At 42.0% G+C, this 15,000-nt stretch overlaps 2 protein-coding genes across 2 annotated transcripts in view; both read left to right on the forward strand.

The window, feature by feature from the left end:
* espnlb (espin like b) overlaps positions 1-6,348 on the forward strand; it is a 16,677-nt gene extending 10,329 nt beyond the window's left edge. Inside the window, exons 6-10 of the mRNA XM_058414047.1 lie at positions 2,309-2,455; positions 2,648-2,762; positions 3,368-3,480; positions 3,850-4,023; positions 4,102-6,348. Coding sequence (XP_058270030.1) covers positions 2,309-2,455; positions 2,648-2,762; positions 3,368-3,480; positions 3,850-4,023; positions 4,102-5,589 — 2,037 coding nt within the window. The 3' untranslated portion in view covers positions 5,590-6,348. The remainder of the gene's footprint in view (positions 1-2,308; positions 2,456-2,647; positions 2,763-3,367; positions 3,481-3,849; positions 4,024-4,101) is intronic.
* A 2,428-nt stretch (positions 6,349-8,776) lies between these two features.
* The window catches only part of rab6bb (RAB6B, member RAS oncogene family b), a 12,800-nt gene continuing 6,576 nt past the window's right edge, over positions 8,777-15,000 (forward strand). The window contains exons 1-3 of the mRNA XM_058414046.1: positions 8,777-8,993; positions 12,015-12,073; positions 12,150-12,203. Coding sequence (XP_058270029.1) covers positions 8,924-8,993; positions 12,015-12,073; positions 12,150-12,203 — 183 coding nt within the window. The 5' untranslated portion in view covers positions 8,777-8,923. The remainder of the gene's footprint in view (positions 8,994-12,014; positions 12,074-12,149; positions 12,204-15,000) is intronic.

The following is a 15,000-nucleotide window of genomic DNA, read 5'->3' on the forward strand; positions in this document are numbered from 1 at the left end:
GAACCTCTGTAATTTCTACTGTATGGTCTGCATTCATGAAATTCATCCTGAGTGGTAATATTTGGCTAGATCTTCAGGGCCACATCACCTACCAAACTGACTCTGCTCTCACCTATCCTTGGGTTCCTAGTAGAAATTTGACCAATTCACTAAAACTTGTCTTTTCATTCTGGTGCTTCAATGTCCTACAGCCAGAAGAACACAACACAACCCTGCTGAGACATTGGCTTTCCTTAATCATCATCACCACCTTAATGTTATCCTGGGTCCAGAAGATATTCTCCAGCTTTCTCTTCTTCTCTGCTTTTCACTTCAACTCAGATGTTCAACCCTTAAGAGTTAGCCTTGATGATCTCATGCAGGTTCTCCACAGGCATGTCCACTTCTGAGTGTTAAGGGTTCCTCGGGTTCCAGTCTATAATGTTTCTGGATCTCAAAGATGAGTTCAGCATTCAATCGTCTTGGTCCAGGGGTTTGTAGCTTGATGTTTTTTCAAAACTTAGCCTTTCTCAGTGGACAAAATGATCGTACCATCCATACATGAGGACCATATAGAGAATATTTGAGCTTGTAAACTCACGAAAATGTCATCTGTGCATACAAGGAGGCTTTAAAGAGTGACAACGGTTTGAAGTTTTAATCATTTCCAGGTAAATTGATTTGTTTTATTTAACATGTTGAGGAAAATCTCGTTCTATTCGGAAATCATAACTACAGGATATCTGGGCATGACTGTTCATATGTTAAAGTGCTGGTCCATAGCACACTGCCCACGCATTCAATTACACTGGAAGTGTAGGTGGTTGTAGGTTAGGTTTTCACCCCCCGTATGTTCGGGGCTGTGTTGTGTACATACATGACGTAAATCCTATACATGGTCATCAGACCCCTCGTGATTTTGAGAAACGACGGGACACTCAACCCCGCACATTTAATTATTCAATAACGCCTCGCTAAGAAGACCTCCTCATAACACAGCAGAGATGCTTAGACATTCAGACACTAATGTGATAATCGGGACGTTACTGATCTGAGCTCTGCTCCTTCACTGGAGCTCCTGCATCTCTCGACTGTAAGTTATAGCATATTTCTATTTACATCTCAGCTAGGTTCGCTATCAGTTTATGTCAATTAATTAACTAAGTGTAAACTCTGCATTGCTCCATTTCCTGTGTTAAGTTTTAGCATTAGTTCTGCTATCTTTCTGCAGGTTATTAGGTCACAATTACTGTAGATGAGGATAATCTCATAAACAATGGTAAATAAGTTAAATTCTGGAAACGGAAAAAGCCTGAAAACATCCTTGTTCAAACCACATCATTATGACGTTTGTATTTGAGATTTCAATTCTCAGGAAAGAACTCATTTCTTTTGCTAGTCAAGTAGTATAATTAGCTTAGCTTACTAACTAAGCTTTAATGTAGCATCTGGTGCTAATTCAGTGGCATTTCTGTGCATGGATTCTATATGATTTTAAACAAAGTCTACTTTGGGAGCATTTGTGAAAGTTATTGCATAAAAGTTATTGCATTATAGTAATAGCTTTTACTGTTATATATTTATTAATTTGTACTGACAAGTAGCACAATCGGTTTCTGTTATTGTTTACTAAATGGAGTTTTATATAATATAATGGAGAAATATAAGAAATTCTATGAAAGTAATACTCTTTAATATTGCTTTAAGAGTAAGTGATAGTACTGGTTTTGCACTCTATCTTAGGATAGTGTGATTTATTAAAATTTGTTCTTTGATTATTTGCCTTGTAACTCAAACAGCATGAGGTTTAAGATACTGTAGTGGAGCATTAAGACCCTTTAATCACTGCAAGCACAAGTCTGATGTAACCCGACTCATCCTATTCAGGGGCAACCTGAGCCTCGTATCCTGCTCCATGGGCTGCCTTCGTTTAGTGCACTACATCTTTATCCGAAATGAAACAGCTTCACAGTCAAAGATTTTGTTTTTGTTTTATCTCTACTGTATTTGACCTCAGGACGTTTGCAATGACTTTTTGCCTTCATGAGGAGTGAGAGGTCCAGTGAATCAGTGTTCACAGTGGACTGATTTGTGTGATACCATTTCAGTCGATTTCTGGACCATGGTCAGAGTCTGAATTCAAGTTCCAGACACTGAGAAACACCAGAACGCTTGAATTTGTTCATGTTTTTTGTATCGAACCTGTTAGAAACGCACAGTATATATAGTCTACAGCATTTGAATACACGGTCGAGTACAGAATTATATCCAGTAAAGGAATTTATCCTGATTTATTTTTTGATCTGCTTTGCAATGTCATATTCTATAGTTTTATGAATCAGAAGAGTGTCTTCTTTCCCCGGAGATCATTCTGATAGAAGAGGAAAGGACTCCATTTGGGACAGAAGGTCAGCATCTAAACGTTACTGAGCAGTCCAGAGAGCAAAGTCGCAACACTGCTATGGAGAACAGCAAGGTAATAAACACAAGACCCATATTACAGATCCTTTAAAAGGGAAAGAAGAGCATTTATAAGTTGGCATTTAAAACTATCCTGATGTAAATAATAAACACTTTACATGTGCAAGAGCTGTAGCATAACTTTAACAAAGCAGTATTAACACTCACTCAGCAGAAAGTCTCTTAATTCCTGCCTTGTTCCTAGCAGCCGATGAAGGAGGTTCCTCCTCAGCCTCGTCCTGCTTCAAGCCCCGATTCTTCATCCTCACAACTCACAAGCAATGGAATCAGCTCCATTCACCATGTCCAAGTTGCTTCAGCAGGTCAGTGAGCTCATCTTATTCAATTTGAACTTCTTATAATTTACTGTAACATACTATAAAACAGCATCGTTAGTCAGGATACACTACTATATATGACCAACGGTCATATACCTGACCATGGTGTGGAAGTTGGAAGCACACATTTGTATAGAATGTATCTGTAGCATTACAGTTTCCCTTCACTGGAACTAAGAGGCTCAAACCCTGCATGACAATGCCCCTGTGCACAAAGCAGCTCCATGAAGACATGGTGTGGAGGTGAAGGTTGGAATAAAAGTGGAAGATCTCGAGTGTCCTGCACAGAGCTCTGACTCTGACTCAACTCCATTGAACACCTTTAGGATGAACTGAAACTGGAGTCTCCTCAACATCCCAACATCAGAGTCTGATCTTACTAACGCTCTTGTAACTGAATGGTCACTAATCCCCACAACCACAATCAAACATCTAGTGTAAAACCTTCCAAATATTGGAGCTTGTTCCAGGGTTTTGCTTAGGTGTCCACATACTTATGGCCACATAGTTTCATTTTTCATCAGTTTTTAATTTTCTGACTGTAAAATGGATTCTGTTTTCTTATGCTATTGTGATGTTTGTTCTTGCAGTCGTGGCCACTATGAGACAGTGCTCAGAGGAAAGCAAGACACCGGTGCATCGGACAAAGTCCATAAGATCCTGGAGACATGCGGGAATAACAGCAGTCTTTACTGGACATTTGGTAAATAGTGCAGATTTCATATAAGCCAACCAACAAACGCATTCGAAGTAGCTACGAGGTAAATGTAGCTAAGGAGTAAAGGAAGTCTATCTCATGCATGATCATTCCTGTCAGTTCAAATTTGTGTCACATCCTGACATGCTGATGGGTTTAGTTCACACTCGGAATTCCTGTTAACTATAAACTTCAAAAGATCACAACCAGAAGGATTAGTTTCTTAAACCACTTTGAAATTAAGTGGGTTAATTGGTGGCCATACACTCTGCATTTTACAGTACGTCCACAAGCAAATATGTCCTTTAAGATCAGTATGTGATCCAAACAGATTAAAGGATTATGCAAAATAATTTTTATTCTGGTCTTTTGTAGAAAGGTGAAAATGGAATGGTTGCTCTCCCAGCAGACGAGGTGAATCTCTCTGATATAGACTCATTGGTTCCAACACACGATGAACACGGGAGGCCTATTGCAGAGTGGAAGAGGCAAGTGATGGTGCGTAAACTTCAAGCAAGACTTCAAGATGACGAAGACCAATGGAGAAAGGTAAGCATCATCTCCACATGCGTTAATTACTCACAATCTCTTATAGATAGTGATTTGTTATTCTTTTATTCCTACCAGGATGACAAAGCTATAGATGGCTGGAGATACTCCAAGGTTCACAATGCTATTCTGGGCCCTTTTGGTGAGTTGCTAACAGAAGATGACTTGGTGTACTTGGAGGGACAGATTGAAACCGTTTCCCTGCAGAAAAAGTGTCAGGCCTATGAGCTGGAATTAACACGTCTGGCCGAGCAACTCCAAACCCTCCTACCTGCTCCCATTGTTAACATCACCATCAATACTCAGTTTCAGCAGAAGCCTGAGGTGAAGGACACTCTTGCACTCCCCATCTGGTGCAACCGTATATCCGGGATCGTGAAGAGCATGTCCCTGCTTCTGAACAACCTGTCAGACAAAAGTGACAAAAGTGTAGACTATGGTATCTCCAAAATGCCCAACAAAGAACTGGCCTCAGTGTTCTCAACCCAGCCGGAAAGGTATAAGGCCAAGCGAGAGAAGGTGGAAATGGAGATCCAGTTGTCAGGAGTTTCTGTAAGGAATTTAAGATCCACCTTTGAAGGTCAGATTGGAAATATCTATCCATTTTCAGGGATGTTAAACAACATGTCTAATTCCAATCCCAAACAGCAGAATGTATCCAATCCCTCACAAACAGATGTCCTAAATCAAGACCTCAATCTTGTTAATGACTGCAACCTAAATTGCAAACATACCTCCGGCGAGGAACCAGCTAAGGTTGTGGAGACCACCAGCTTGCGCAAAGAGAGAATTGTTGTCTTGTTCTTGGGCCACTGGAAAAAGTCTGCCTATGCAATCTCAATGAGAGCTAAAATGAAACAAGAACTAGACACACAGAGGTCGTCTGAGAATAACATCAAAGGTCACAGTGTGCCGACTCCAGTCCCTCAGTCGACTGGTGGCTCCCTGTATCATCTCTACAGACAAAGGACAGCTATAGACAAAATGATTCGCAACTGGAGGGCCATCAACTCAGGGGTTCCATCACGCCAGATCCGGAGCCTCCAGAGAAAGACGATCACTTATTCCCCTGAGCACTTCCTCCCTCGAATAGATGGTGCACCCATGCCTTATGAAAGTTTGACCCTTGACTTGTTCATGCTGGGGTACTTCCACATCCTGGAGCAGGATCTGCTTGCTGATGAGCGCAAAATGAGACACTTACTCTGCTTTGAAGTTTTTGACCATGTTGGGGACTTCCCATGGGAGACGGTTAGAGAGTTCCATCGTGCTGTCCTGAGAGACATTCAGGATGGGAAGCGACAATGGAAAGATGGCTTTGAAGACATCAAAGCCCGCTTCTTTGGGACAAAAGCAAAGGTCCCAGCCAACAGGTATCTGAAAGACTCTGAAGTTAGGACAGTTCCTAGGGTCACGGTTGAGGATGTGCTAGATGAAAGAAGCCACAGGGCAGATGGGAGCACAGACTTGTCATGTTTTTCTAATGATGAAATCTGTAAATACATTGACCGCAGCTTTGTTTTCTGGAAAGAGAAAGAAGCTGAGTTGTTTGACTTTGAACATTAGGGTTTGGTTTAGATGGTTAGATGGTTCTGTTCCTAGATCCTGGTATACTTTGAACTGCAGATGAGCTGTTGCTGTTTGTATTTAGATTTGTATTATGATTGGAATATTAACTTCTTACTATAAGAGCATGGGGCAGAGAACAAGATAGATACTTCCTTGGTTGGTTGACGCTACAGTTTTTAAAACATGAACCAAAATCCAGCTCCATCAATTCTTCCAATGTTCAAAAAATATTCAATAATGAATACCTCCAGAGACACTACACATAACTGACACATTTCCAGAAGAAATGGCAGGGATCTGGGTAGGTTTTAAGTCTTTAGTATCAGTGAATCATGCAAAAAGGAAACGAGCTAATGTTGTAAGATCAGCTTTGATTTCAGGTAGTTTTTAAGGAGTAAGGAGAGAAGAGGTTTTAATAAATATTCATTAACTTTGTAATCACACTGTGTCCTGTTTGTGTAGGAGCAGTGACAAACAATACCGTGCAGAGAGTAAGTGACACGGCTTCTGAGTGATGTTTCATTGAATAAGAATGTCTCATTTGAAGTACATTTGGTGTCAAATTATACGTCCACACATCCTGTCACTGCATCCTAACAAGCAGGAACTAAGATGTGAGAACAAAGCAATCACACAAATTTGATACACAAAGAAATAAAATGTAATATTTTATTTAAAATTAAATAAAATAATTTATTTAACAAGTAGAGATCTTGTTAGAAAAGGCTGTGAAATAAACATAACCAGATCCATCATACAGGAATGTCTTAATGTAATCATTTCATATCTTTAATAAATATACATTTGATTTGAAATATTAAAATTGTTGTCACAATTTCAGAGCCTTGATGTGGCGTTTATTATACATCAGAAGTGTACTGTATGCTCTTATCATAAACTGCAGCCCCATATTGTGGCCAGTTTAATAAAGCAGAATCTAACTGCCAGGTAAGTAATGACTGATTTGTTGCCTGCATATTGGGTATAAAGATATCATGGACAATGACATCATGGAAAATGATTGAATGATGAATTCACATTTCAGCATGTTTTATATTCAATGTTGCCAAAAGTTTTGGGACACCCCTCCAAATCATTGAGTTCAGGTGTTGTTTTTCAGGGGTTGGGCTCGGTCCCTTAGTTCCAGTGAAAGGAACTCTTAATGCTTCAGCTTCATACCAAGACATTTTGGACAATTTCATGCTTTGTGGGAACAGTTTGGGGATGACCCCTTCCTGTTCCAACATGACTGTACACCAGTGACCAAAGCAAGGTCCATAAAGACATAGATGAGTGAGTTTGGTGTGGAGGAACTTGACTGTCCTGCACAGAGTCCTGACCTCAACCCCATAGAACACCTTTGTGATGAATTAGAGTGGAGACTGAGAGCCAGACCTTCTCGTCCAACATCAGTGCCTGAAATCACAAATGTGCTTCTAGAAGAACGGTCAAAAATTCCCATAAACACACTCCTAAACCTTGTGGAAAGCCTTCCCAGAAGAGTTGAAGCTGTTATAGCTGCAAAGGGCAGGACAACTCCATATTACATTCATGCATGTAAGACAGATGTCCCAAAACTTTTGGACTATGTTAAATGTCATTATTCCAATGTGTTGTTGAATTCTCAAATAGTCAGAAGGTGTTTACATTATTAAATCTGATATGCTATCATTTCATAAGTACCGGCTCATTCACAGGTCAAATGCTAGAATGTGTGGGATCATTGATTTGGTGAAGTTTTCTGTGAGGAGATGTTTATTTAACATTTATGGAAAGAGTTTAGCCAGAGATAAAGCTGTAACTTTCAGGTTTCTAACATCTTCAGGACAAAGGAGTTTAAGCTATGTGGTTTATTTGTAGCATGACAAACTGTTTTAGGCCTTATTACCTTGAAAAAAGGGGGAATGGTTGGTTCCTCCTGAGTTTGCTGTTATAATCAGTTCCACTCTTCTGTGAAGGTTTTCCACTAGATGAGGAGCATAGTGTTCATTTAGCTACAAGAGCATTAGTGAGGAGGTCTGGGGTTCAGTCTGTGTTTCAGTTCAGCCCAAAGGTATTTAGTGGGGTTGACTTATTTACCACATGTCCAGTAAAGACAAAGATGCTGTTATTCCTGCATGTCTTATGGACTTTTCTTTTGTGAATTGTCTCATAGTGGCCACAACTGCAAGAACAAATATAACATAAGAAATGAGAATCCATTTTACATTCAGAAAATTAAAAATAGATGAAAAATGAAACTATATGGCCATACATATGTGGACACCTAAGTACAGAACAATCCATTCCAAAACCCTGGACCAAAACCATTAATTAGCTCCAATCCTTGGAAGGTTTTCCACTAGATCTTGGATTGTGGCTGTGGGGATTAGTGATCATTCAGCTAAGCTACAAGAGCATTAGGAAGATCAGACTCCGATGTTGGTATGTTGAGGAGACTCTGGTTTAAATTTTCCCAAGGTTTTACAATAGATGTTGAATTGTGGCTGTAGGGATTGGTGATCATTCAGCTACAAGAGCATCAGGAAGATCAGACTCCAGATCAGAAGATTAGAATCCCTGATGTTGGGATGTTTGAGGAGACTCCAGTTGCAGTTCATCCCAAAAGTGTTCAGTGGGGTTGAGTCAGAGTCAGGACTCTGTGAAGGTCACTCGAGATCTTTCACTATTCTTCCCACCTTCACCTCCAACATCATGTCTTCCTGGAGCTGCTCTGTGCACAGGGACATGATGGAGCAGGTTTCGAATCTCTTAGTTCCAGTGAAGTGGAGATACACACATAGAGACATTCTATACAACTGTGTGATTAAAACAATTTTTAGTGAAGAAGCACATATAATGGTCAGGTGATGGTCCACAAGTTTTTGGACACCGTGTATCTTGAATAGTTGCTTGTTTTATGCTGAAAATAAACAATACAGGTGAATTTTTTTGAGAAGATAAACAGGTTAAACGTGAAGGTGTTCATGTCATGGATTCAACACAAAACTAAAGGACACCATACAGAGCTGGATGAATGAATTCGGGGGAAGTGTTTGTAAAATCTGTATACATTTTAATAACGTTAAAGGAATTCGGGGAATGACAGGAATGCTGCTGGTCCATCGACCGAAACAACAACAGCAACAACAATGGCGGACTCGGGGAAGCGCAGGCGGGCGTGAGGCGGAAGTCGCGCATGCGCAGTGGGAGGCAGGACTGACATCGCAAAGCAGTGCTGCAACATCCAGCGAGTCGGGAAGCTGGGATTCATCCTCACCCAGTGTCCATCTGCGGGGTTTAACTGGGAACCAGACTGAAGAAAAAGCACAGGACTATACTGACCGCCGACATGTCTGTGGGGAACGACTTTGGAAACCCTTTACGGAAATTTAAACTTGTTTTTTTAGGCGAACAGAGTGGTGAGTCCCTGCGCTTCAACACACACACACAGACACACACACACACACACAGACACACACACACAGACACACACACACACACACACACTGGGATTAAATGTACATCACACTATGATACATGATGTCACGATGTTAATGTCAATATCTTTCTTTATTTATTTTTGATTAGTCATGTAATGTAAATCTATAGCAATGCACCAATAATAATAATAATAATAATAATAATAATAATAATAATAATAATACACACCTGACATTTATTTCAATCCTCTATATACACCACCTTTACCTTTCCTTTCATATTAGACATCATAAAATGAAGAATAAAGGTGGTGGTGTTGTTTTTGTGGATTCTGGTGCAGTGGTATTAGGAGAATAAGAATAAATCACACACACACACACACACACACACACACACACACTGCAAATGTACATTAACATATATAAACCCAGGGTTAAATCCAAGGTGGGATATGGTGTGCTGTGTAATAGATAAAAAGAAAAGAGAGAGAGAGAGAGAGAGAGAGAGAGAGAGCGAGAGAGAGAGACGGAGACACACCCAGACTGGTAGGGTGGCATTCAGCAACCTGGCAACCCTCACCTCACCCACAATACACCATTATAATATAATATAATATAATATGATATAATATAATATAATATAATATAATATGATGTTTATATATTTTTTAATTTTATACTAATCTGAATTTAAAGATTTAAAATTATTCACCTGAAAAAATATGTTTATCTGTTGATCTATATAATGCTATATAATTAATAGAAATATAATATTTATACTATAATATGTTACTATAGTACTTCAGTCTCTCTCTCTTTTTCTCACCATTAAGATAGATAGATAGATAGATAGATAGATAGATAGATAGATAGATAGATAGATATCTCCTCCCTGTATGTGTGGGGTTTGCATGCTCTCCCCATGAATCAGGGGTTTCCTCCTGGTTCTTCAGTTGATTGTAAATTATCTGTAGTATGTGAATGTGTGTGTGTGTGTGTGTGTGTGTGTGTGATTATACCCTGTAATGTGTTGCCATTGCATCCAGGATGACCTCCACCTTGTTCCCTGAGGCTAAACTCCCCAGACTCGTGCAATGATAAGCTACAGAAAATTAAAATATTTCTATGGAGTTAAACACAGAGTCATGATTTCTACATTTGCAATTTGAGCTTTTTTTTTCAATTCTATGCAGATTAGCTATGACACATTAAAGAAATAAGTCTAAATAGTCACTTTATGCTCTAATGAATCCTCAGAGCAATCTACAACAGCTTTAGTTCCTACCTGCACTTTGGAAAACGTAGGTTTCTGGAAATGTTGTCATAAACAACAACCTTAAATGTATATAAAGACATTATGAAGAAAGCTTGGAAGGAAGTAGCAGAGAGTGTAGGTGCCTCGCTTTGCTAATACGGTCTGCTAGCAGCGCTAGTATGAACCCTAGCATGACTAGCATGCAATTCAAATATAAACGATCTGAATTTGGATTGTTCTGCTGATTAAATAATGTGTTTATGGCTTGGATAAACATCGAGATCCAAGGAGGTCCTTGAAGTCCTGAAGTTCTGACCCTTCAGTTTGCTCAGATAATCTAACATTTATTTTATGTACATTATCATGATGTCATTTGATGCATTTTGCATTCGGATTACAAGTGTGCATAAAGATCTCCGCCCCTTTTTTGACTCCACCCCCCCGTTTCTAGTGATATTGTTGTTTCCTCCATTGAAGTGTATCAAAGACGGTGTTGGAGTGTGTGTCGTGTGTCGCGTGTCTTTGTTTTCCTGCAGCTGGTTTGAGGAACAGGACTGACCTGTATGACATGAAAACGCCCTGCCGTGTGTCAGAGAGACAGTCAGGAACGTCGGAATGTCAAACCGATCCTAAACAAATTCCTAAAATGATCTACCCGTGTTTTTTCAGGCTCTCTCACAGCAGCGTGACTTTTCATCTCATTATGAACAGATGATATTACGGGTTAAGTGACTAATCCCCTCTATGGCAGTGGAGGATATTATATCAGTAGTGTTTTTAGGTTTGTAGAAGGTCTTTTATCAGGAGATGATTGTCCTCATGGAAGGAGGAACAGATGCTTCCACATCTGCAGTGAAAAGAGAAGAGACTAGATGAGATGAGAGGAGAGGAGGGAGGAGAGGAGAGGAGAGGAGAAGAAAAAAGAGGAGAAAAGAGAAGAGAAAAGAGGGGTAGAAAGGAGAAGACAAGAGAAGATGAGAAGAGGAGAGAAGATTAGATAAGAGAAGAGAGAAGAAAAGAGGAGAAGAGAAAAGAAAATAGAAGAGAAGAGAAGAAAAAAAGGAGAAAAGAGGAGTAGAAAAGAAAAGAGGAGTAGAAAGGAGAAGACAAGAAGATGAGAGGAGAAGAGAAAAAGAGAAGAGAAGATTAGATAAGAGAAAAGGAGAGAAGAGAACAGAAGAGAAGAGAGGAGAAAAGAAGAGAAAAGAAGAGACAAGAAGAGAAAAGAGGAGAAGAGGAGAGAGGGAAGAGAAGAGAGGAGAAGAGAAAAATGGAGTTGATTATAACAGCAAACACAGAGGGAATAAATCTGGACTGAGATGTTCAACAAGAGCATATGGATGTGATGATCAGGGGTGCACAAACTTTTGCTTTTTTTTTAGATACGACACATTCCCTGTGAAATGGAGAGAAAAACCTGAGTGTAGGTCGGAGAAGAAGCTCAGAAGAGTTCATCAACACGGAAAACTCCAAATTCCTCTTTAACATGGAATAAACCACTGCTAAGCCAAGACACACCCCTGGTGGGCGGGGCATACACGTTCTGGGGAGCATTTAATTGGATAAACACTAGGCTAGTGCAGGACGTGTTCTCGTGTAATTTTCCCTGAAAATGACAAACTATTATATTAAAACTGGAAAATCTGATATTTTTTTATTTGTTTCTAGATATAAACTGTATTTGTTTTAATTTCTGATAATTGTATAATTTTTTAATCCAGTCTTCTGTGTGTTTTGGGTTTCAGTTGGGAAAACCTCCCTGATCACACGCTTCATGTATGACAGCTTCGATAACACGTATCAGGTGCTGTATAAAATCCTCACACTCTCCAGATCTCTGAGCTCCTGCCCTCACTAACCTGATGCTTTTCTGTCTCTAGGCAACCATCGGGATCGACTTCCTGTCCAAAACCATGTACCTGGAGGACCGGACGGTAAGAGAGCGGAATCAGAGTGGGAGATGTGGGAGGTCTTGGGGATGTTGGAGATCTGGGAGATGTAGGAGATCTGGGAGATGTAGGAGATCTGGGGGATGTGGGAGATGTAGGAGATCTGGAAGATGTAGGAGATCTGGAAGATGTAGGAGATCTGGGGGATGTAGGAGATCTGGGAGATGTAGGAGATCTGGGAGATGTAGGAGATCTGGGAGATGTAGGAGATCTGGGAGATGTAGGAGATCTGGGAGATGTAGGAGATCTGGGGGATGTGGGAGATATAGGAGATCTGGAAGATGTAGGAGATCTGGGAGATGTAGGAGATCTGGGGGATGTGGGAGATATAGGAGATCTGGAAGATGTAGGAGATCTGGGAGATGTAGGAGATCTGGGAGATGTAGGAGATCTGGGGGATGTGGGAGATATAGGAGATCTGGAAGATGTAGGAGATCTGGGAGATGTAGGAGATCTGGGGGATGTAGGAGATGTGGGAGATGTAGGAGATCTGGGAGATGTAGGAGATCTGGGAGATGTAGGAGATGTGGGAGATCTGGGAGATGTAGGAGATATGGGGGATGTGGGAGATCTGGGAGATCTGGGAGATGTGGGAGATGTAGGAGATGTAGGAGATGTGGGAGATGTAGGAGATGTAGGAGATCTGGGGGATGTGGGAGATGTAGGAGATCTGGAAGATGTAGGAGATCTGGAAGATGTAGGAGATCTGGGGGATGTAGGAGATCTGGGGGATGTAGGAGATCTGGGAGATGTAGGAGATCTGGGGGATGTGGGAGATGTAGGAGATCTGGAAGATGTAGGAGATGTGGGAGATGTAGGAGATCTGGGAGATGTAGGAGATCTGGGAGATGTAGGAGATCTGGGAGATGTAGGAGATCTGGGGGATGTGGGAGATATAGGAGATCTGGAAGATGTAGGAGATCTGGGAGATGTAGGAGATCTGGGGGATGTGGGAGATATAGGAGATCTGGAAGATGTAGGAGATCTGGGAGATGTAGGAGATCTGGGAGATGTAGGAGATCTGGGGGATGTGGGAGATATAGGAGATCTGGAAGATGTAGGAGATCTGGGAGATGTAGGAGATCTGGGGGATGTGGGAGATATAGGAGATCTGGAAGATGTAGGAGATCTGGGAGATGTAGGAGATCTGGGGGATGTAGGAGATGTGGGAGATGTAGGAGATCTGGGAGATGTAGGAGATGTGGGAGATCTGGGAGATGTAGGAGATATGGGGGATGTGGGAGATCTGGGAGATCTGGGAGATGTGGGAGATGTAGGAGATGTAGGAGATGTGGGAGATGTAGGAGATGTGGGAGATCTGGGAGATGTGGGAGATGTGGGAGATCTGGGGGATGTGGGAGATGTGGGAGGTGTTGGGAGATGTGGGAGATGTTGGAGATGTAGGAGATCTGGGAGATGTGGGAGATGTTGGAGATGTAGGAGATCTGGGAGATGTAGGAGATGTGGGAGATCTGGGGGATGTGGGAGATGTAGGAGATGTGGGAGATCTGGGGGATGTGGGAGATGTAGGAGATGTGGGAGATCTGGGGGATGTGGGAGATGTAGATGTGGGAGATCTGGGGGATGTGGGAGATATAGATGTGGGAGATCTGGGGGATGTAGGAGATGTGGGAGATGTAGATGTGGGAGATCTGGGGGATGTGGGAGATGTAGGAAATGTGGGAGATGTAGGAGATCTGGGGGATGTGGGAGATGTAGGAGATGTGGGAGATCTGGGAGATGTGGGAGATCTGGGAGATGTAGGAGATGTGGGAGATCTGGGAGATGTAGGAGATGTAGGAGATCTGGGAGATGTAGGAGATGTGGGAGATCTGGGAGATGTGGGAGATGTAGGAGATCTGGGAGATGTGGGAGATGTAGGACATGTGGGAGATCTGGGGGATGTGGGAGATGTGGGAGATCTGGGAGATGTAGGAGATGTGGGAGATCTGGGGGATGTGGGAGATGTAGGAGATGTGGGAGATCTGGGAGATGTGGGAGATGTAGGAGATCTGGGGGATGTGGGAGATGTAGGAGATGTGGGAGATGTAGGAGATGTGGGAGATGTAGGAGATGTGGGAAATCTGGGAGATGTAGGAGATGTGGGAGATGTAGGAGATGTGGGAGATGTGGGAGATGTAGGAGATCTGGGAGATGTGGGAGATGTAGGAGATGTGGGAGATCTGGGGGATGTGGGAGATGTAGGAGATGTGGGAGATGTTGGAGATGTAGGAGATCTGGGAGATGTGGGAGATCTGGGAGATGTAGGAGATGTTGGAGATGTAGGAGATCTGAGAGATGTGGGAGATGTTGGAGATGTAGGAGATGTGGGAGATCTGGGGGATGTGGGAGATGTGGGAGATGTAGAGGTGGGAGATCTGGGGGATGTGGGAGATGTAGGAGATGTGGGAGATGTAGATGTGGGAGATCTGGGGGATGTGGGAGATGTGGGAGATGTAGATGTGGGAGATCTGGGGGATGTGGGAGATGTGGGAGATGTAGATGTGGGAGATCTGGGGGATGTAGGAGATGTGGGAGATCTGGAGGATGTGGGAGATGTAGGAGATGTAGGAGATGTGGGAGATGTAGATGTGGGAGATCTGGGGGATGTGGGAGATGTAGCAGATGTAGGAGATGTAGATGTGGGAGATCTGGGGGATGTAGGAGATGTGGGAGATGTGGGAGATGTAGATGTGGGAGATCTGGGGGATGTAGGAGATGTGGGAGATGTAGAGGTGGGAGATCTGGGGGATGTGGGAGATGTAGGAGATGTGGGAGATGT

Source organism: Hemibagrus wyckioides, linkage group LG17 (assembly GCF_019097595.1).
Source record: "Hemibagrus wyckioides isolate EC202008001 linkage group LG17, SWU_Hwy_1.0, whole genome shotgun sequence".
Taxonomy (NCBI): domain Eukaryota; kingdom Metazoa; phylum Chordata; class Actinopteri; order Siluriformes; family Bagridae; genus Hemibagrus; species Hemibagrus wyckioides.